General features: G+C 38.1%; 1 protein-coding gene across 1 annotated transcript in view; it reads left to right on the top strand.

Annotated features, from left to right (window-relative positions):
* LOC136874212 (dynein axonemal heavy chain 10) overlaps positions 1–24744 on the top strand; it is a 350423-nt gene that overhangs the window by 6699 nt on the left and 318980 nt on the right. Inside the window, exon 2 of the mRNA XM_067147852.2 lies at positions 12837–13029. Coding sequence (XP_067003953.2) covers positions 12837–13029 — 193 coding nt within the window. The remainder of the gene's footprint in view (positions 1–12836; positions 13030–24744) is intronic.

The following is a 24744-nucleotide window of genomic DNA, read 5'->3' as shown; positions in this document are numbered from 1 at the left end:
TCCTTCCGACTCCTAGGCTTTTCCTATCTCATCGTCGCCATAAGACCTATCTGTGTCGATGCGACGTAAAGCCCATAGCAAAAAAAGAGTAGGGGCAAGAAGAGATGATAAGAACAGGAATTGGTAAAATTGAACAAGAAGTTTCCCAGATGAAAACCAGATTAAACGATCTTCGAACTGAAATGATGGAGAAAATGGAAGATAAGAATAAAGAGATCCATAATGAAATAAATAAAATTAGAGGGGAGTTAACAGAAAGTAAAAATTGTATCCAAGGATTGAAGGAGGACGAAATCAAGAAATCAAGAAAGACACACAGAACGGAGTCGATGAGGGTAGATTCTCAAGAAAAATGGAATCAGTATGATGAGAAATTGAAAGATATAAATGAAAATGTACTAAGGGCAAACAAGACGTTGGGAGATAACTTTATTCTAGCACGCGATCATATTGGAGATGAGATGAAAGTTATAATTGAAGAGATGAAAAAGAACAAAAATGAAACGGAAAAGAGGATAGTTAGAACAGAGCAAGGAATAGATGAAATGAGGAAAGAAATTCAGAGCATTAAAGGTGAAATCCAGACGACGAAGTTGGAAATGTCGAAACAATTGAATGAGCAGAGGATGGTTGACATACATATAAATGAAAGAGAGGGAACACCGACAATATCTGGTGAAACAGATCAAAGTAATAAGGATGTAATGGTAGGAAACAACGGAAATGGAAGATCAGGTATCATAAACATTATGCAGACTTATGATGACAGACCTAAACACTTTGGTAACACCGCAGCCATGTCACCGAAGAGAGTCCTACGTGAGATGGAGGAATATTTCAGAGAGAATAAGATACCCGACGAAAAGAAACTAAGGGTAATCGAGAAACACTTGGATGCAAATCCAAACTTGTGGTACCAAACCTTTAAATATACCTTTCATGACTACGAAGAATTCAAGATTGCATTTCTGAAATGTTTCTGGAATCCGGAGATTCAGCAAAATCTTAGGCTGGAGTTATATTCAGAGATATTCTTCAACGGGACAGACTAGGTACAGCGACTAATTTTCATATCAATTCCATAGATTCCAGGACCTGGATTCAGCACCTAGCGAACTGGAAGCAATAAAGAAAATACAGAAACAATTCCCTCCAGAAACCCAGAGGTTACTGACAGCCGCAAATGTAATATCAGCGATCGAAATGGAAAGTATACTGAGACAGCTAGACATGACATCGAGTCATACAACATCGAGGATCAACAGGAACACGAGAAGTCAGGAAGAGATAAATGTATTAAACTGGGAAGATAGAGAAAATCGCTATCTTAGAGAAGAGGTAGTGATAGAAACCCCAGGTAAAGAGAATATAGCGACGATGAAGGAAGGATGAATGAGGAAAGCCGATGCAGGTGCAGGCAGAATGGTACGATGCCGGAAGGCAAAATGAAGACGGAAGATTTTTGCCTTATCGACCACTCAGCCAATATAGAAACGGAAGAGATAAAGGCGGTTATAGGCGAAGACCGATGTATCGAGGAGCACAGGTGAATAGATACAATAGGGAGAACAGAAATAGGCAGTACATTCAAGAATTAAGAAAAGATACCCAAGAAGAGAAAAAATGGGAAGAAGCAATCAAGGACCAAAATATAAACAGGGATTTAGAAGCAGCTGAGAGTTTAGAGCTTCAAGAATATCAAAGAAAAGAGATAGAGGAGCAGAAATGAAATCCGGAAGCCCAAAATATGAATTGAACTCCCGAAATAAAAAAAACAAAAATTTTAGGTTAGAAATCGGAAAAGATAGTACTTGGGATGAATTGAATAGCAAAATTAAATGTCGGTATATCTTGCAAATTGAATCCTGGGACATTGATCCAGACGAATTATTGGGGAAACCGCAGAAAAAGAGCAATGAAAATAAAGTGCACTTGCCTATCATTACTGCACGAATAAATGGCCTGAAGACGCACTGTCTAATCGATTCTGGAGCAAGCATAAGCGTAATATCAAGAGCATTATTTGATGAAATTAATCAGATGGAAAGGTTGCCCATAATACCAGTCGCGCAGACAAAGATAAGAGGAATTATACCGGATAAATCAGTTGAATGTAAGATACAAACTTACATAAAGATAAGGATTGGCAGAGTAATATTTGAGCATTCATTTATAGTTACGGATAAAATAAAGTATAATGTGATCCTTGGAATCGATTTCATGATAATTACAGAAATGACCCTAGATCTGAAGAAGATTCCCTGTTATAGAGGATAGTGGAAAGATAGCGAAAGAAAGAATTAAACTAAATGAAATGGCGGAAAATTTTGAACATATGAAATTTGAGGGATTTGAAACACAAACGCGAATGGAAAAGAATACACCACTAGGTGAGACTAAGGAAGAGGAAGGAATCATACATAGCTTAGAAGTTATTTTGATGGTTGATGAGGAAAAGGAAGAAACAGACATTTGGAAAAAGATCGCTGACTAAGTTATACGCCAACAAAAAACAGAAAGTATATGCGATTATTGAAAAATATTTTGAAATATTTAAAGATAAAATTATCATGAACGATTGTAGACCATACAAAGGAAAACTATACGGCGTACCCGTGAAATATTTTCAGGACGTAAAGAAGATTATTCAAGAAATGGTGAACGATGGTATAATAATTAAAACAACACCTTATCTAAATCCAGTTTTTATAGTAAAGAAAAGTAACGGGAAGTTAAGAGTGTGTCTCGATGGCAGGAAAATAAACGGAAAATTAATACCAGAATACGATCAAGTTCCAGCAATCGAGGAAATAACAAAGACATTCAAGGGCATGAGATATTTCACGAGCTTAGATTTTACAACGCCATTTCACCATTTATTATTGGAAGAGAAATCAAGACTTTTGACAGGGTTCATGTTTAACAACCAGACCTACGCATATTGCAGATTGCCACTCGGGTTGAAAAACTGTTGTGTAGTATTGATAAAGGCTTTAGATGGAAATTTATTGCCCGAGGTGAAAGAGTATGTAATATGTTACGTAGGTGACTTGGTCTTTGCAACTGAGACATTCGACGACCACAGTATCAAACTTAATCAGTCACTAGAAAATTTAGAAAACACAGGTTTCAAAATCAACTTAACTAAATCAAAATTCTGTCAAGAAGAAATATTATTTGTCGGACACATAATTGACGGAGATGGAATAAAACCTAATCCGGTGAAAATCCAAGCAATCTGCGAATTTCCCCGCCCAACGCTAATTAAGCAGGTCAGGCAATTTTTGGGAATGGTGCAATTTTTTGCAAATCATTGTAAAGGGTACACAAAAACAGCAGGGCCATTATAGGACCTATTAAAGGCAAATAATAAATGGAAATGGAATGATCAGACAGAGGAAGCATTCCTTGCAATGAAAACGTTTCTAGCAAATAGCATGAAGTTGGGATATCCAGACTATACCCGAGAGTTCATAATACAAACGGATGCTTCTAATATTGGGATAGGTGCGTATTTATATCAAGATACAACAGATAATAGTGAAAGTCGAACTTATTTAGCATTTGCCAGCCGAAAGTTGACTAACCACGAGCTAAGGCATACAATAACTGAGCAGGAATTGTTAGCAATTATTTATGCCTTGCAGGAATGGAAAAAAATCATATACGGATTTCGAGTAACGATCCAGACTGATCATAAAGCTTTGCAATTCGGACTTAAAGCAGCAATGTTAAGTGAGAGAATTACACGGTGGATTCTATTTACTCAACAATTTAATATCAAAATCGAACATTGTAGTGGAAAAGATAATATTCTTTCCGACGCGCTAAGTAGAAATCTTGTGGAAAGGGAAGAAGCTGTACATCAAATTGAACTAATAAAGCAGGGTGAAGAATTATTTGAAAAATTGAGGGATACCGCATTATTGCAGAGATCAGACGAAAAGTTAGCATTAGAAATTACGAGGATAGAACAGAATGACTTGGAGAACAGGAGACAACTGAATAGAAGTAATCAATACATAGCGAAAAATGGGATGCTAATGAAATATATCAGCAAGGATTCGAATAAGATAAGGATAGTGGTACCACAGTCCCTGCAAAAAGGAATCATTTGGCATACCCACAGAATAATAGGACACGGGGGAATGGAGAAGGTAGTGAGAACGATATTGGAAAGGTTCACGTGGAAAGGAATCAGGAGAACCGTCAGAAATGTAATTAAGACGTGTGATACATGTCAGAGGACAAAGCATAATTCCTTCCTAACTAAACATGAACCAGTTGCTATATTACCAACAACCCCTAGATAATTTTTTGCAATGGATATTTTCGGAAAACTACCACCAGCTACTAGAGGATATAAATATATAATTGTCACCATGGATATATTTTCAAAATTCGTAGTATTGTAACCGATTCAGAGAGCTACAAATAGACAAGTGCTAAAAGCAATAAATAAAGTATTATACCAAGAATGGGAAAGCCAATGAAAAAATACTGACAGATAGAGGAACCCAATTCACATCAGTTGAGTTTCAAGAAGCAATGCATGTCTTGGAAATTTAACATATACTATGTTCTGTAAGGCACTCGTCAGCCAATCCCGTGGAACTATGCATGCGAGAGATATCGAAGTACTGCAGAATTTACTGTTCTCAGAGCCATTGGAAATGGATTAATGTAATAAGTGTATTTGAAGAATGAATGAATAACACAGTTCTCGAGTCAACTAATCAGATACCTAGTCTCGTACATTTAAACGAACAACGAACAAGACCATGGGATAATATCCTAGGGAAAATGATGAACCGAAGCCCAGCAGTACAGAAATCAACCGAATGGTAAATGCCAGGCTTAGAGAACAAACTGACAGACAACGGAGAAGGGTTCGAAACACAAGATTCCATCTACCATTTAAAGCCAAAGACATGGTAATGATTAAAAAGGCACCTAATTCTAATGTTTCGGAGCGAATATTTGCAAAATTTGTTCATTTATTTCATGGTCCTTACATAGTAAACAAAGTATTAGGCAATAACGCGTAGCAGGCGGAGAGGTGATACTCCCACGTGGCGCGTCCCAGGTGGCGGATAGGGGGGTCCTAACCGGCTTGCCGGAGGACTTGAGGGAAATAAAATACCTCCCGCGGACCAAACACACACCCTCTATGGGTGGGGGAGGCAGACGAATAATACACCCACAGTATCCCCTACCTGTCGTGAGAGGCGATAAAAGGGACGACCAAGGGATGATTGTATTAGAACTATGAAACTACTTGTGATCAATACCACCACGCGGAGAACACCAAGGGTCGCTTTTACTTGCGCGTAGTACCACTATATTAGGTGCGAAATAGGTTTGTGATTAGTAGCACACAGGAGCACCGTGCGGTCGGTTTTCGCAGTACCTGTGATTAGTACCACCATATGAACAGGACCATGGGATGATAGCTACCATGGTTCTGCCTTGCCTATGATTAGTACCCACTATATGAGGAACACCACGGGATAGCGGAAGGTCCCTGTGGTTAGTACTCTTATGTGATGAACACCATAGGGTTGCGTTGCCTGTAAATGGCGCCGCAATGTAAGAAAAACCATAGGTCTGTATTATATGTCGAATTTCATAACCTGTGAGTAGTACCATAATGTGTGGAATACCGCGAGTCTCGGCTACTTTTGATTAGTACTGCAACATGCCAAATACCATGGTTCTACTTTCCTAGTGACAAGTACCGTTATGAGGGGCCGATAACTTGGATTTTGGACCCCCTTTAGACTGCAAGCATCCTCGATTCAGTATTATGCTCTAGCAGCAGTCCCTTGGTCAGTAATCGTATTGTTTTTCCGTCAGTTTCTATGAATGTAAGGTATTGCGGGTGACATCCACTGACTGTTTTAAATTCATATCCATCCATTCATTCTTCGTCATCATGTTTTGAATTCTGGTCAGTTGAGAATTTTGGGCTTTCAATTTGTCATTCCATTTCGTCTCATTTCGTACCATTAGGGGCTGACGACCTCGATGTTAGGCCCCTTTAAACAACAAGCACCATCATCAATAACGCTTATGTGATTGAAAACTTGACTGGAACGTACAAAAAAGTATACAATGCTTCCAGCTTGAAACGATATTATGAAGATCATGAATAAAATACAAACTATAATTCCAAAAATATACAGGACGATTTAATTAAAGCACGTCAATGAAAAGCTCCATTTATATAAAGGAACGAAATTGAAATAAATATACTGCCAGCAGTACATTTATTTATCTGTGGCAGGAAGGTAAATGTACCGTTTTATTGCCTTGATCATGTGGAAAACGAGGTATTACAACATCAATATTTGCAATGCACCGTAATAAAATGACAAAGATTATATGGTAACAGTAAATATGGTACTCTGATGAGCATGAGTTGGACGCAGGGCGTGTACCGTTCTGATTGAAGTGCTTACAGAGGGAGAGGGTTTTTTGAAAAAATTCTTAAGTTCTTTTTTCTGAGTTTATTAACAAAGTTCAAAATTATATCACCATACAGCAAACATGCAGGAAATGGTCCTTTTTTCATCCAGGCTGGTGATGTACTCGAAATTCGGCTACTCTCCTTGTACCGCCATCAGTACCCTCTCGGCACCATGGAACCACGATTACTCCCGCGATGGAAATTCTAGTAGTTCTGGAATATCCATACGACATCCAGAAGATCGGTATAACGTAGTGGTGCGAACATTGAGATTTGGTTGCACGGAGAATGGCTTATGATTGTACACATTAGCACCTGGACACGGAAAGAACTTCTTGAACGACAGATTTGATCGAAAGAGTCACTCGTAGTGTGATTAAAGAAAATGTGACTCTTGAAACAGGTTGAAATTATCCCACACAAAATATTTGTTTAGAATTACGAGCATTCTTAATTCAGTCACTCGGAAAAAGAAAAATGTTTCACATATGAACCGATCTGGTTCATCAACTTGAAATTAAATGAAAATATATTTCACTCCTCCGCAGTCCGTGGTTTGATCACACTAAAAAATAGCCTACTGAAACTCACAGTTTAAATGTACAGTTCATTACTAGTCTTGAATAAACAGTTTAATTTGTGGTAAATGTACACCCTAAATACAGTCTAGTGTCTACCATGAATCTAGTTCACTTCTCAACACAGTTAAACGTCTACCTTGAGCAAAGTTCGAATATGTAATTCACAGTCTATCGTAAGCTCACAGTTCAAGGTCTGCACAGATTAAACACGGATTGGAACTAAACACAGTCCAATGTCTACACGAGATATCTGGAAAAACATCACGACTTAAATAAGTCCGAAGACACAGTCATGGATTGAAATTAATGCAATAATTAATCACTTGTCCCAGTCTGAAGAGATTAGATTCCGACACACAAAATTAGCAAAGTATTTCAATTAGTTGGCAAGGTGAATATCGTTCACAATTTATCACTGTTCGGGTTGTTTCATCAATTATGGGCTATAAACACTCGTAAGAAATGTAAGTTTGCAACATCTGTCTAAATAAATCACCATCAAAGTTTAAATGAGGTTGGATTCTATCGTTCGTGAATCACGGAAATTCGGCAAAATGAAATTATCACTTGGAACTCGCAGAAATATTTTTAAGTTCAAATGTGGAGTTTAAGTCCTGAACTTGGCGATATGAGACTATCACTCACGTATCTTTGAAATTATAAGTCAAAACTCAGTACTGTGGAGTTTAAGTCCTTAAGTCGGCGAAATAAGACTATCACTCACGTATCGTTGAAATTATTTAAAGTCAAAACTCAGTTCTGTGGAGTTTAAGTCCTTAACTCGGCGAAATAAGACTATCACTCACGTAGTATCGGGGTCCCCACGAGCCGACCGCTCGCTGCTAGCCGCACGAACTCCACTGCGATACACACTGTTCTGCTAAGGGAAGCAGCTTTCTATTGATACCCGATGCACGCCATAATATGCCTTTATATCTCGCTCAACAACTTCGTAGTCTTGCCGGATTTTTACCAAACCTTGTAGGAATGGAGATAAAATATGGGGCTACATGATGATGTGGTTGATTTTATCCAGCTATTACTGTGGGGAAAGTTATTGAATGAAAATCCTCAGCCTGTTTCCAGTCATTCGAACGGGTCAGCGAGGATAGGAAATGTGCCAGCTGCCGAAGCCTGCCGCACCCCTCTGGGGCAATGACAAATTACTGATAGATGCATCGAAATGTTAATTGAGAGTATTGCTGGAATGAAAGATGACAGGGAAAACCGGAGTACCCGGAGAAAAACCTGTCCCGCCTTCGCTTTGTCCAGCACAAATCTCACATGGAGTGACCGGGATTTGAACCACGGTATCCAGCGGTGAGAGGCCGGCGCGCTGCCACCTCAGCCACGGAGGCTGGGAAAGTTATTAGCCGAAGAAACTCAAGGAACATTCCATACTGATCTAGGCTCTCTCTGTGTCACGTGGAGGCAGGCTGTGACGTCACTCCGCTGTACGTCACACATACATGTTGTTCGCTGTCCTTGTCTGTCTTCTGCTGCTGGGCTGGAGCGCAGCGCGAAGTTTTACATTTTAATTGCGGGGACTTAGTTCCGTACCGCCGTTCCCGGTACAATATAGTTGAGCAATACATCTGAAGAAAGTACGGACACGTAGAATCAAAGAAGCCGTGAATGTGTCGTAAAGAATACCGATTTAACGAATCAAATAAGCCATGATCAGGAAGTAAGACGTTCAGACTTATAGAATCTACGCGGCCGTGAGTAAGAAAAACTGCAGAATGTTTTAAATTGTTAAAATGGCAAAGTGAAAAATCACAATTACGTTGAGCATCGAAATAAAATTATTCACGCAAAAATTCGTCATGTAAAGAAGGAGGAAGTTTCTACGGAGCAATATATGAAGGATAATTAGAACATCGTGAGATATTATAAAGATATTACGCTAATCTACAACTTAATCAAGGTTAACGAGGAGGAAAACTTAAAGAAAAAGGAAGAGTAAATAAATTATCGGAGACCGAAGCTCAAACCGAAAGTTGACGCGAGTTACCTAATGAAAATAAGATATCGCCAACTCAAAACATATTTACGAAAGGCTAGAAGTTAACTAGAGTACCATTACAAAGCTTATAACTGAAAATTGACATTGAATTTTGGTAGAATAACCTGTTTAAAATTATAATTGAGATACAGGAGAATTTCTTGAAAAACTGAATTGTGATACTAATGATGGTGTTGAATATGTTTTTATCACATGCAATCAACGGCTTCAACATGAATAACTAAATCGGAAATGGGGCTGACGTGTGATAGATACCGTGCCAGCTGATTCTACAAGCCCGTAACTGGTTGCCACTGCCCATATGTGACGCAGCTATCACCTGGAGCCGGCCAGCGATCCAAAGATGACCGAATTGGAATCTAGCCCAGTCCAGTAACGCCAGCAGATTAAAGCTAAGTTCCAAGCAGTTTTATTTATTCAAAGTAACCATAAATTTAAGATGTAGTACGTAGAGGTTAGAAATGTGATTTTCGTGAAGGTCGTAATTTATATCTTCGAGATTTGATTTCAATATGCAGTATCTTCGCAAAGAAATTATCATAATTGCTTTAAAACCATGGATGTAGGTAATCTTTTACGTAAACTAATATCCTTATGTAGGGTTGCTTATAGTCAAATGTGGAGAGATTGAAAAACGATTTGTTCATACATGTATTTCTTTTTCAGGAAAGAGTGGTTGTGTGTATTTGAGTGGAAATTTAACCCATTAATGCATCGTTGTCATTTAATAGTGGAATGTTGAGACAATACGCCGCTAAAGAGAGAGATGATTGGTGTTTATATGCGTAATTAAGAGTTTTTACGTAGTAATGATGAGATTATAAGTATAAATACTCTGAAGGATATATTTGTTGATATGAATAATGCAAAGTTATAATGTTTATGGTTGGAATATGGAGAGAAATATACATTTGCGATTTATTGGTAGTCATTACTTTTTATTGTAATAATTGTCTCCAATATATATTGTACAACATTCATAGATGATTTCCAATCGGGTACCTGATCTATTCTAAGGTTGAAAATATGGCTGATGATGCCCACTGTTGATTGGCGGGAAATGTACCATCGAATATACTAATTTTATGTCAACAATTTTAATAAGGACAATGTCCTAATTTTTTGGGATTTGTATTGTATTGAATAGGTGGATGAATATTGAAATATACAAGTGTTATTTAATGCAAATATTTTCAATACGGACCTGAAAATGAATTTTATCGCATGTAATAAGTAGTATATTCCGAGCTGTCAGTGGAGAGATGGCGTGGGAGGACATCAGTAGACGAATAAGTTTGAATGGTGTCTTTAAAAGTAGTAAAGATCACAACATGAAGATAAAGTTGGAATTCAAGAGGACAAATTGGGGCAAATATTCATTTATAGGAAGCGGAGTTAGGGATTGGAAAAACTTATCAAGGGAAATGTTCAATAATTTTCCAATTTCTTTGCGATCATTTAAGAAAAAGCTAGGAAGAGAACAGATAGGGAATCTGCCACCTGGGCGACTGCCCTAAATGCAGATCATTAATGACTGAATTACATGACGTGATACTAACCATTGATTGTAATTGACGTGTTCATGGCAGGATTTTATAGCGGCATAAGATGTTTTTGGGTTCATAGCATATTCATACGATAAAATACATTACAGAATCCGTAGGCTGATAACCATATACAGTCATCAAAAATAAAATCTCCAAATAATAAATATTAAGGTGTAAACCGGAATTCTTCTAGGAGTATTTCACATGTTGTAATGAGTATTGTTTGGTATTTGTTGTCGAAGCTATGATTTGATGGAAGGAAGCATCTTCTTAATTTAAATCTCTGCCATTGACAAGTAAAATATTGTCACCAATTAAATTCTCTGGAATTCCATGAAATAGTAATTGAACTTAGATGCGATCGTGAATCTCGATAGATGTAAGACCTGATAGGATAATGGTTCTCATTTATTATTAGGCGATACCCACATTTACTTCTTAGGAAATAATATGGATGTATTTATCCAGTAACATAGTGAAACTGATTGATATTTTTTTATGCATCAGAATATAGCCAAATAGCCATTTGAAGTTATAGTATTGGAACTTTGCTTTCTCTACTAGCGTTACAATTTAAAAACCATCAAAGAAGAATGAGAAGATTAATGACTTAAGTAAAGAAGAATAAGCATTTTTGATCAAACAGAATTTTGATTTTAACCACTTTTAATTTATTTACATAGTATTCGGGAGGTAGTAGGTTCGAACCCCACTGTCAGCAGCCCTGAAAATGGTTTTCCGTGGTTTCCCATTTTCACACCAGGCTGTGCCTTAATTAAGGCCACGGCCGCTTCCTTCCCACTCCTAGCCCTTCCCTGTCTCATCGTCGCCATAAGACCTGTCTTTGTCGGTGTAACGTTAAGCAACTAGCAAAAAAATAAATGTATTTACTTATGATTTTATTCACATTTTAACTTTCTTGATACTTTAATTTCATGAATATTCAGCAAGATTGCTACCTAATGAGATTGATTATTATGACTTATGTGTCTTTGTTAACTTTTCTTTGCTTTTATGTTGTGAAAACCATAATTTTTAACAAAAGAATGTTTTAAGCTCAATCAAAGACTTTATTGTTTTATCTTTTGAATGAAGAGACGTTGAATGTTATTAAATATTTAATCAGTATATTAATTCATTCAAAAGCAATTCATGATCATGAATAAATCGAGAATTTAAACATGTAAATTATTATTATTGCAATTTATTTTCATTATTGTAGCAGATCAGCTCACATTGAATTCTTGCAGGATTATTTTTTGGTTCAATGAGTTTGGATGATGATTTTTTTATTGATATTCAAGGAAGGATGGAATTGCTGGTAAATTATATGAAATGATATGCGGGTTCCCAGTCGATCTCACATTAAAGATATACTTTATTGATGCACATTAGTCACCCCTGAGAGGTATCGTGTGGCAAATTGGAGAATATTTTGTCGTTTACAGTGAAACATGGAAGGGAGATAATTACTTTAATCGGAACTTGCACAGGCGTAATTAATTTATTATTCACCAATTAATGGAGATAAACGTAGCTGCCGATACTTGGCATTATTTTTAATGCATGATCCATTCAGTTGATTCCAATACGTGATGTAGTCGGAAGACGGGATACAGCCGGTGCAATACATGGGTTGCCCGTCATGGCGCAAGAAAGTGGTTCCCCGAAGGATGCTGCAATATATTTTGAGGTTAATTTACTAAGTTTATATGTCTGGATTGTCAAAATACAGTGCCCTAAAAGAAGGGTTTCCATATTCTGGTTTATGGCACTTCAAATCTTGCCATGTATGTGTTTGTGCATTATGTGTTATGAAGGATATATACAGAGAAAACAGAAATGAATTTTTGCACCAATGTTAAAATAATGTATATTGTACATGCTATTTTAATCACAGTAAATCGTTACATCAGAGCAGGTGTTCATCACATTCTTTTTGTGCATGTAATAATTTTTACATAACATATTTTATACATAGGAAGGAATTTTCAGATTCGATAACCATGATTGGCTGCATCGATGTTGCTCCATTTTTCAAAACTCCTCATTGTTTTTCATGTTAATATATTATTTTTAAATGTGAAGCTGTATCATGCTACGTGATGTAAATTGTGTTTCTCATAGTTCACCCATTGGAAGACAATAGATATATATCGCATGCCAACTTTCTTGCTTTTTCTCATAACGTGCCTCTGTACATATGATTTCAGTGCTGGAGCATGGAATTTCTTCATTGAACGAATAAAAACGAACCTTCATATTTGCGTAACAATTTCACCTGCAGGGGTATTCCGTGATTACTGTCGTACCTACAGAGGACTGGTGACTCATGCCACAATTGACTACATTGCACCATGGAGTCATGACAGCCTTCATTTGATTGCTGTCACCTACATCACAGAGGTACGTCAACAGCTGTCATCAAACATCAGCTACTTACCCTATAACAACTCTGCTTTCTACACTTATAACTGCACAGGGCTGTGCCCCTGTTCCTGAAGATGGAACAACACTAAATCCACAATTATCATGCCTACAGAATGCTTGCAGTTTCTTGCAACAACACTCAATCCGCAGATATCGTGATCTACATAATGCGTGTAGTCTATTGCAACAACATTAAATCCACAATTATCATGCTCTACACAATGCTTGCAGTATTGCAACCTCACCAAGAAGTACACAAAACAACAAAATGAAAACAAACACAATACTTACCGTAAAGGCAGTAGCACAAAATACGAAGCGTCGAGGGCAAAAACATCAAGGAGAAAGGCCAGGACCTTACTTTAACATTTGGCAGGTTGCCAGGTCAAAGCTACTAACTACCAAATAAAAGACATATTTAAATAGGGGGTGAAATATTTAATTTAAATTAAAACTGAAAATAACAATAATCACACTCAAACAAATGTGCCACACCCTAAAAGCAGGTTTCTTCATAATGTAAATAATTTCTAACATGATCACTAAGTATTAAATAAGTTAGGTGCAAATAAATTGGATCAACCCAAATAATAATAATAATAATAATAATAATAATAATAATAATAATAATAATAATAATAATAATATGTATGTTTAGTCCTCAGCCCGAAGGCTGGTTGGATCCTCAACAGCTCCACCATCAGCTGTCATAGATGGCCTAGGCATCACTGAAGAGGTGTACTAGGGAAATGAGGAGTGAGGTAGTTTCCCGTTGCTTTCCTCGCCGAGCCAGAAGTTGCTATTACTTATCAGTCTACTGAGCCCACTGAAATGCATGGACCAACCAGCCATATGAGCAATATTTTCACACTGTCCATAGCAGGGACTGGCTGCAGAAGGAATGGCATTACTAGCATCACTCATACCTCAGTCACTTTCATTTTGTCAAAGCCAAGGATAAAGCTGAGACAGATCAATGAAAGTAACAAAATTGCTCTAGCCAATACCAGAAGACATAGTGCACTGTAAACACTAGGTCCCGCCAGCAAAGGCACATGAAATGTATAATCTAAGGGCTTATGTACCTCTTTCACATCCAGTGCAGTCAAAACACAATCTCACCAAATCATACTTGTTTACCAAATACTAAAGTAATCGGTTTAAAGGTATACTCCCCCTAAAATCCCAAAATTATGACACCGGTACTCAGGAGAGACATCACAAATCTAAATAAATCCCAATCGGATGAACAAACCAAAATAAGGACGTTAGACCTCATGTATAACACTGAGGCAGGAGAATGTCAAATATTAACATATTAGGTCAGCACACAACAGAACGTAACGGGTAACAATCGACAAAAGATAAGAGGGACGTCACTATCTGTCACCCAGCACCACTATCAAGATGTGAGATAAGAGAAGCAGTAACTAGTTCACAACAATACACTAACTGTGTAACTGACAATGAACTTTACGCCGGCAAACAAAATTTAATTGCAAATAATTAGCCTAATATAAGATTATTTGACAACTAGGAGAACTTAACATCATAGAAACAAAATGTATTATCTTGTGCCCATTTACATCTCATAGACAGCTTTCAAAAAGGCGCCGAGTGAAGGTATGGCCCGTCTGATCTATAAGATGCAAGGAATAGATATCTAATGCGATATTATACGAAGGCCATACACGTCACGGAACGGTCATATATTGAAGGCACTACGGACAGTGGACTGTCAAATGAATTTTTTTTACGAAAAAAAATAGAAGACAACGGATTGTTAAAAAACTCCATCTTAAAAATTTTCATCGGAGGGGGAAGACGCAATTGGGGAACGTGCCAAGTAATTTGAAGAAGACGGAAAAATTTAGTAGAAGTACTTGAGAAAAAGGGATCGTCGTAGTAAAGAAATGACGTAATTCACCAGCCGACGAAAGAAAGCCGATAAAAGAAAATATAAAATAGGCAAGATACGACGAAATACGCGCGGGAGGATCTCGACAGCAACTGAGCTACATTCCACAAGGAAGAAGCAAGTGAAACCTAGGAGAAAGATTTTCATACGGGAAGAAGACTATCTGAATTTAGTTTCAAGAGAAGAAGAACAATTTTTTTTGACATTTGCTTGAAGCAGCCAATGTATATATATATATACGCAGAACTTAAACCCGACGAAATTAAATTCACCTCTGAGAGCAGCAAAAGAAATTATAATTGAGGAATTATTATCGTCGAATGGAACATACCATGGCTATTTACTGCTCTGAAATCTGCATTTTCGTTGCTAACAGAAGTAGGATGATGATGGCTTGCTAAATACGCATGATGGACCGAGCTGGGGAGCAGTACATCCTTACCGGAAGACCAACCCACGATGAGGAAGGCAATGGGAAACCAGTTGACCAACCCATGATGAGGAGGCCGAGGACCTACCAGGTGACCAACCCATGACCTGACTGCAGAGCCAACTGCATCCGAGTGGAGGCGGAACAGCCTGACCAGATGTAACGATAAGCGAGCTAAGTCATTTACATTATTTAATTACATAGCTTTTGGTTTGCATACACAGGTGCTTTTGGCATGTGCCGATAAGTTGGTTATAGAAACCGTGGAATTTAAAGTGCAAGTGAATAATGAAAGTGATGTGTGAGATATTTAAGTCCATAGTAATACGATTAAGCAGTGTAGAATAAGATTCTTGTATGTTATATATATCCATCACCGCATTTTGGTCAGAATAACTCGTAACTACAAGTGGAAAGAAGTGTCTTTAATAACAGCTGATAGTAATGACACATTGTGGAATTGCAATGAATTCATATTTGTTATGCTATATGTCTGCGTCACGTTGGTATGCGCGGTGGTAATGAATGCATAGAATCACGTGCTCTTTACTTCGCAATAAGTGCATTGAACTCAGCTTTAGGGTTATGATAAATAGCGATATTGAAATGCGTTTATGAGAAAGGAATTGTGGCATTTGACATGGTAAAGTGAAGATAATCGCGACATGTTGTTATGGAGGCTATGATAGTTAAGATGTTATGTGAATGTGGAAATATGGTTACAATAGTGGTAACTCGACGAAGTATGTTGTTGTATATGAAATGCGAAGATTTATTAATGTATTACGTAGAGGCCAAGGAGTGCCTGCAGCTTAGGATATGCCATGCCACACTTATTATAGGGAAGGAATTATGTGAAAGGATACAGGTACGTGAAATTGATCACACCACGGAGATGAGTTAAACCAAGGTATGTATGGAATTCATGGAAGTAGAATTGAATTTACGATGGAATTATATGTCAATTGTAGATGCTTTGTTCCAATTACGAGAATATCATCATATGTTTTATGATGATGATCTTGACCAAATGCATTCAGGATACCCATAAATGCGGTGATATATTCCCTTGTACAAATACATATTATTTACATTACAACTGCGCGTAAGAATTCAGTAACTTGCCTAAATGAGAAATGTTATGGAATATAACAGAGAGAGGGCATATTGAGCCTCTAATACATGTGTATGTCGACCAGAAACTTATGTTGAAGTTAGATAGATAGCTTATTTATCCTGAAACGGAGTTTGTTGGAATTTACATTCTTTCAATGAGTAATGGTTAGGAAAATGATAGGCTAGGAGCCAGATTTAACAGGCACTAGGGGAAAATGCCTTAGTCCGTAAATCGTTAGCCATGCGCAACATTGAAGAAAGAACAAATAAATGAGTTCAGATTTATGATTTGCAACGTATAATTTAAATATTATTCATAATTCAAATATAATTGAGATATATAGTTCAAAGTTATAATTCAGAATGATTTTCAAGCTTAGATCTATTTGTTGATCTTACATTCACTTCAGATTAACTGTATGACTACTCAGATCTATTTAGCTTAGGTTTATAATGAAACTGAGCAATCCTAACAATATAATGATATTGGTGTCGTCTCAAGGACTTGATTTCAAGGAGGACCGTAGGAATCCAGTGATTAATTGTAAATATTTGTATCCATTTTTGAATTCATGACGGAACTGATGTACATAACTTAACGTTATATATATTTTTTTTTTTGCTACGAGCCAGCGCTGACTCTGAACTTTACTTGTAAATAATACCAGACAAAATACTACCCCAAATCAGATTACATTTTCATAGGGCATCTGTTTATTCAATAAATACTATTATAGTGCTTTTCTATAATTTGGTGTGTTATGAATTCTTTTATCTTGACATAGTTGATAAGTTAGTTGATAAGATATGCGAACTAACAAATGGGTATTTACCCAATTTGAATATATTGAGTTCTCACGTCGTTGGTACCTTAGTTAGGAGAAATAATTAATTGATATTATCTCTATATCAAACGACCGCTGATAAGTTTACCATGGATCGCCATTCTCTTCGACCTCACGTAAAGCGAAACCTAGTGTAAAATCTCCAGATTTTACTTGACAATCGGATACCCTGAGAAGAAATTGAGCTGTTGGGAAAAATTTCCAGTCAACGACTGTGTCCCAATCTTAATCTATCCTAAAATTAATATCTGCCGATAAAATGATTAATTCACTGTATAAAACACAATCACCTTAAATATGCCCACAATAATGAAATTAAATAAATTCCAGTTACTTGGATATTTGTTTTAACAATTAATAATTCCTTGGTTTTAAAATAATTTTTCTCAGCTATAGTCGTTTACAAGGAAGAATTATTATATGTCCAGATATCGTGAAACAATGTCAGTGTGCACTTCAAGATTGGATACCAGATGACAAGCAGTAATCCACCCACGAAATAATATATTCGTAGCACACTTCACTAACACAATTCACATGATGAGACTTTAAGTTCTGTTAAATGTAGAATTTAATATACACAAAGCGATCTCAGGATGGAGTTAGTAAATGTCGATCCCGTTATCGTCAGCTAAATACAGATATAGACTACTTATAAATGCAGTTCCTAGGTGACCTGCTAATTCTCAGTTCACTTACATTCACACGCATAACTCAATATATGGCTAACACAGCAAACAGCAACCTGTAGGTAAACCCTTTTTAACATCTAATTCCGGGATCAAGGACTTGTCCCATGACAAGTTCTTCCATCTTAACGGTCTTCTTCACAAGATGGGAAACGTCCGCCATGTTGAAGCTCGGCTCCACGGGTGGCCCAGATTGGTTGCGCAGTAGATGTTAGTTTTCCCTCGACCTGCTCGTGACGTCATCACAGGAGCACCGTGACTGTGTAGCATACAACCACACGTGTATCTCATTTCCTTGTTTATATATGTCTGTCTTATAAAGAAAGGATTTCCACGTAATAACTATACGTAATTTCTTTCCGCATATTGCTGTTGGTTTATATAGTGGCCTACTGTATTTTGCGTAGTGTGTGTGTCGTAGTTCGTTTCTGTGAGATCTCTGCTAAGTTGCTGTGTTTCGTGCAGTGAGGTACACTTATTTTCTTTTCGTTAGTTGCATGAACAGTGTAATAGTAGCTGGAGTGAAATTTATGTGTTCATTGTACAGTATCATTGCGATAGAAAACTGTGCCGTTAATGATTCACCGACCGAGCTCGATAGCTGCAGCCGCTTAAGTGCGGCCAGTATCCAGTATTCGGGAGATAGTGGGTTCGAACCCCATTGTCGGCAGCCCTGAAGATGGTTTTCCGTGGTTTCCCATTTTCACACCAGGCAAATGCTGGGGCTGTACCTTAATTAAGGCCACGATTGCTTTCTTTCCATTCCTAGGCATTTCCTGTCCCATCGTCGCCATATGACCTATCTGTGTTGGTGCGACATAAAGCTAATAACAAAATAAAAAAAAGATTCACCGTAATCTACAGCGACACCTGATAGTTCAGCAGAGGGATTTCGGTACCTCGCCGGCTACATCGCTGACCGTGAAAGAAAATATGACAGGTCATTGCGAAGTCCCACTGGGGAAATGCTTTCCATAATTTCTGGTACAGCCCCTGTGGGATGGATAGAAATGTTATCTTGGGGAGGTCTACTCGTTCCATCGTTAGAACGGTAAACCAAATAAAGGAATTTGAGTTAATTTTCAGGGACACTCACGGACTTGCTGAACTGTGATGCATACCTAATATTATACGCAAAGTGTGTCAAATAATTAGCAGTAAATTCCCCGCTGTACCACCAGAAATATTAAAAATGTATGTTAGAACGAGAATATTTATACGCATACGACAAATGAACATTCGGACAAGAACTGAAAAATCCATAGCAGTTCATCAGCGAAAGGGACGACTTTGGATTTCATCTTCAAAAGCAACCACTTCATGACAGCTAATCTCACAGGTAGGACTGTGTTCTAATGAAGTGTATTTTCTGTTCTTTCTTATTGTTTAATTTTTAAAAAGTAGACTATCTATGCGGAGCCTCCGTGTCTCAGATGGCAGCGCGTCGGCTTCTCTCCACTGGATACCGTGGTTCAAACCCCGGTCACTCTATGTGAGATTTGTGCTGGTCAAAGCAGAGGCGGGACAGGGTTTTCTCCGGGTACTCCGGTTTTCCCTGTCATCTTTCATTCCAGCAACACTCTCCATTATCATTTCATAACATTTATCAGTCATTAATAAATCACTTTGGGAGTGGCGACCCCATTGTAATAATAGCCTATATGTGGTTCATTCATTACATCCCTGACCCGGTCAAAGACTGGAAAACAGGTTGTAGGTTTTCCAGGACTATCTATGCATGGTTTCAAATATGCTGCTGTTATATGTGTTAAGCTTTAAACTCGATACCTGCGGAAGTGAGTCAGTATATCGTATGTTAACATACGGTAGTTCCATCACGGAATTTCTGCTATAAAGATTTAATATGACAAAGATTTCATATCTCTAAATATTTATGCTTACAGATTTGAAAGCGCGTAACCTTCCTCAAACTAAATAGAGGAACTTGGAAAAGTTAATAAATTTCAAGCGTTGGTCAGTGTGCCGTCACGTTATATTTACGCCTTATTCGTAATGGAAATCATGAAAAGTTACTATGTTGTACTCTTTTTCAATCTTATAACAGCAGTAATCTTTATGTCTGGTCTGCAATTAGTTTTGAGAAACTGTAATGTTTTGCTGATATTATGAGATTCCTACTGATTTACACGCTCTGGGCTCGGCTGCTTTGCTCCTACTACGACGTCATTTCGTTAACCAATAGCAGCTCGGCTCACGTTGGGCCCAATCTTTAGTAGTGTTTTAGTATTTCTTTATTTATTCTCCAGATCTACATAATATGTATATGATCCATTTATGTGGAGAAAAAATAACAAATCTTACCTAAACCAGCTCACAAGGAAAAGAAAAATACTGTCACCTGATAATCAAACAGAAAAAAAAAACATTGCCGCCTGACCCGAGATCAACCATTATTGATAGTCTGTTGTCCGTGGCAGAAAAGTAGTCTGGGAGTATAATAAACAATAACGCATTGCTGCATATAGATATTAAACAAAAACATATTGCTATGTAGAGTGCGAATTAAACCCATGATACATTGCTGTAGAAAGTGTCTGCACAATGACATATTGCTATGTAGGATACAATAGTGTAAGGAGACGGTGTCTGTTCATTAAACACGCGGCATGTCTCTTCCGGCCTGGTACATTACTCAGCACAATCTTTTCTGAACACTGACCTTCCTGTATTTTTACTACGTTGCAATCCCAGCTATCTTGTAACCTCCATTGCCGTGTCCTTGAACACTCTTTCTCCTCCCGTTACATTGTTACCTCCACTAACGTGTCGCTGTGCACTTTTTCTCCTTACGTTTCATTACTATTGTCCGATCTTGAATTCCACTGCCTCGCTATGCTTGTTTTCTTTTATCCATATACACTTCACCTCTTACTAATTTAGTACTTGATCACTCTTATTTCAACTGCAAATAACACACATCCTCCACTGTTCCCTTTGGCTTCAACAATTTACTTGCTACTACTGCTTGTTTTTTTACTTCTTGTCCTTACACCTACGTCCAGGTTACTCGTCTTCTCCCACATTTCTTTCAGGCTCAAGCTCCTCCCTTTTACCAAGCCACCTCGTGCTTCTGACTTCTCCCTTTCACTCCGTTTATGTGCACTCGTGACGTCTTGTGGTTCCTGCCCCCCATTCACTCCGTGTTTCTTCCTTTCGTCTCTGGCACCGGACTCCAACCTCAGCTCCTCAATCCTCGCCTTGGACTCCCTCCTCATCTCTTCGACGATAACCTGCATGGCCTCCTCTACTGTGAAGTCTCCTTCTCATTGCAAGCTCTTTTCTAATGCTCTATTTTCCTTGGTTTTTCCTTTGTTTCCATGCCCGTCTTCATGAACTATACTATCTGTAGTTCGCATTTCCTCCATCCTCTTCCCCATTACCACTTCCTTCTCTTTCTGCTCCATTTCACGTAATTTCATTACTGTCCAATATTTGGTCCATTGACCATTGGTTACCACTAATAATTGACCGTTGATGTAGGCTCTTAACCCTTGCAATCGAGCCCGGACCAAATGTCTTTTCAGGGTGTTTATATTCTTGATCCCATCTCTTCCCATATCTCTTTTAATCTGAATTGTTGCTCCCTGTATATTATCCGCTCCTCTTAACACTATTTCCGCCATCAGGGTGGAAAACAACTTCACTTTTATCGGTCTGTTGCCCCGTGTTTTACCTACCCTTCCCACATCGTCAATGTCATCTTCGCTGAAATTGATTTTCATCATTTTTTGGATGACTTCCACCACTTTGTATATAGTCAGCACTTTGTCCTCACTTTTTTCTTCCGGCACCCCATAGATGAATAAACATTTATTCCTGCTTTCTTGATTACCATCTTCTACTACTGACTTCAACTTTACCATCTCTTCCTCCATCTTCCTTATCTTCGTCTTGAGTGATGTAATTTCTCTCTCTTTGGTTTCCACTTTGGTCATTGTTCCCTCCGTTTTTACTTGTATCCATCGCCTTATATTTTCAAGTTCTTTCACTTGTTCCTTCATCACATTTTTAATCTGTTCAAACGGACAGACCTCTTCTACAACTTCTTTGACTACTTTTCTTATAACCTCCACGTCTTCTCAGTTCATGTTGCCACTGTGAGTCGGACCGGGATTTGCTTCCACACCCCCTATAATTAACAGTACCATAATCACCGCTGCCACCAGTATTGTCTCACCCATAATTCTCGTTTCCACTTTACCTCCTTCACTCCAGGCTGTTTCCATCTTCCATCTTCCCTGCCATCTTCCAATAACCACCCGATATTGGTCCACACCAATCATCTTCCTCTTCCTTCCCACTCGCCGCACACACTGCGCTCCCGCTCTACCGGCACTGTCAGCTCCGAACGTCTGCTTAGGTAAGAATCTCTTTAGTAGTGTTTAAGAACCTTGGCTCGGCTCAAGGACTGCAGCGGCGAGCACACGCACCCGATCGAGCAAGGGCTACGTGCATGCGTGCACAATCGATTTATTATTGAACGAATGGGAAGATCGTAGCTGAGCACCACAAGGCAACTTGCAGAAATAAATATATTTACATTGTCGATCGCACCAATCAACAGTAATTCCAATCCAAACTGTACCAGGCGGTACACCTCCACGCTGCTAATTCAAATATTGCGCCAGTTGAAACTCCTCTACAGGAGAACGCCTGAACTTTAACAAACTACTAATTCAAAGGTTTCTTGGAAGATGTCACTACTGTAAATTCTGAAGTGTTCTGAACTGTGTCTATTTCGATTTGTGTTTGTTTGCTCCATATCAGAAGTTTGGACGTTCCCTAACAGATGTCTCTACAAAAAGTATAATAACGCACTCTGGTGTAAAGGAATGAACTGTCCTGAAGAAATTTAACATTCATAAGTTTTGTTTTTGCTAAATTTTGTTCTGTGGTTTGAGAGTTGGCAATGTTAATCCTTTCTTTCCGCCAGTTTTGAAATTAGCCAATCCTGAATTTCTTAAATTAATTTTCAGCCAATCGGGGCTTTCTTCCCCAACCTGCTCTGTAACTGTGTTCTGTAACCAATAAACTGCTGTGGGTGTGTCTTATCATTCATGAAAGGTCTCTAATGTTCCACAAGGGTATATAAACTGCTGATTTTCTTGTCTCAGTGCCACTTCAGTAACATCTCCCCTAGTGTGATTATGTAGCAGGGGGCGGGAAGCGCCTCTTTCTTCGGGCAGCAGTTCATCTATAAGGTAATGGCCATTTAATAACTTAATTTCTCACTAGCTCAGCAGTTTAACCCACGGGGCAGGTTCGAAACCTTTCTCATGTAACCTACCTTTAATATGTAAAAGACATTTGGTAAAATTCTGTCTCTTTAAGTACAAATTGGGATAGAGAGTGCGAAACCCTCTCGAGCTCCCACTCCTATTGTTTTGAGGTGACTTTGTTTTCACAACCGTTTCCTTCTTTCTTAATGTAATAAAGTCTTCTTATACAAGTCACCTCCTTAGTATGGGATTAGCCCTTGTGTATGCGGCCTAGTGCCAAGTAGGTTTTAACATTGTATTAGGAGTGCAAGTTACACCTCCAGTCAAGTTGGTATTTTGGGCCATGTAATTAACCTGCTTCTTTACTGAATAGGCCCAGTAGGTTGGGTATTTATTACCCCTGTTCTTGGTATGCCTTGAGGGCAGTTTGAAGTATAGTTTGTTGTGGCCTTTGATGGGCTTGAACATTGAGAGCGGGTTTGCTCTTTCTTAAATTTGGTTTCTGTGTGCCTCGAGGAGGCTTTATTTGGTTATCAGGAGCCAGTGCTCCTTGGCATGATTGGGGTTTTCTGCCCCTTTGTTTGAACTTGGTATTTAGGTAAAGTTGGGCTCATAGCTCAAGGTTCGTGAGTGTCGGGCTCGAAGCCCAAATTTTGTAACGAACTAAAATTGTACTTAATTAATTTGTTGATCTGGTACTTGGTACCTGTTATATTCTGTTATTTGTTTATCTTGAAAAGAAAATATAACCGTTGTTAAAGTTTTAAATTAACTTTAATTTCGTAAGTTGAGACCTATTCCCGCCCGCACCTTCTTTCACCTCTGCTGTTCCACAGATACCTCGGAACACAAACAATGGGTGGTAATATTAGATAACGTCTCGATACACAAGTAGACATGCCAAATAAATAAATAAATACTCGTAGATGTTTTCATGTTATAATTCCATTCCATTGCCATTTTCACGTCACAGTTCCTTGCGTCAACACTAAATCCGCAGATATCCTGATCTACATAATGCATGCAGTACCTTGCAACAACACTAAATCCACAGTTATTATGATCTACATAATGCATGCAGTACCTTGCAACAACACTAAATCCACAGTTATTATGATCTACATTATGCATGTAGTACCTTTGCAACAACATTAAATCCACAATTATTATGATCTACATAATGCATGTAGTACCTCGCAACAGCACTAAATCCACAATTATTATGATCTACAGAATGCATGCAGAAACTTGCAGCAACACTAAATCCACAATTATCATGCCCTACAGAATGCATGCAGTAACTTGCAACAACACTAAATCCACAGTTTTTATGATCTACATAATGCATGCAGTACCTTGCAATAACACTAAATCCACAATTATCATTCTCTACATAATGCATGCAGTAACTTGCAACAACACTAAATCCACAGTTTTTGTGATCTATATAATG

Source organism: Anabrus simplex, chromosome 5, assembly GCF_040414725.1.
Source record: "Anabrus simplex isolate iqAnaSimp1 chromosome 5, ASM4041472v1, whole genome shotgun sequence".
In the NCBI taxonomy this organism is placed as follows: domain Eukaryota; kingdom Metazoa; phylum Arthropoda; class Insecta; order Orthoptera; family Tettigoniidae; genus Anabrus; species Anabrus simplex.
The sequence above is the reverse complement of the archived record's forward strand: the minus strand, read 5'-3'. Positions and strand labels throughout refer to the sequence as shown.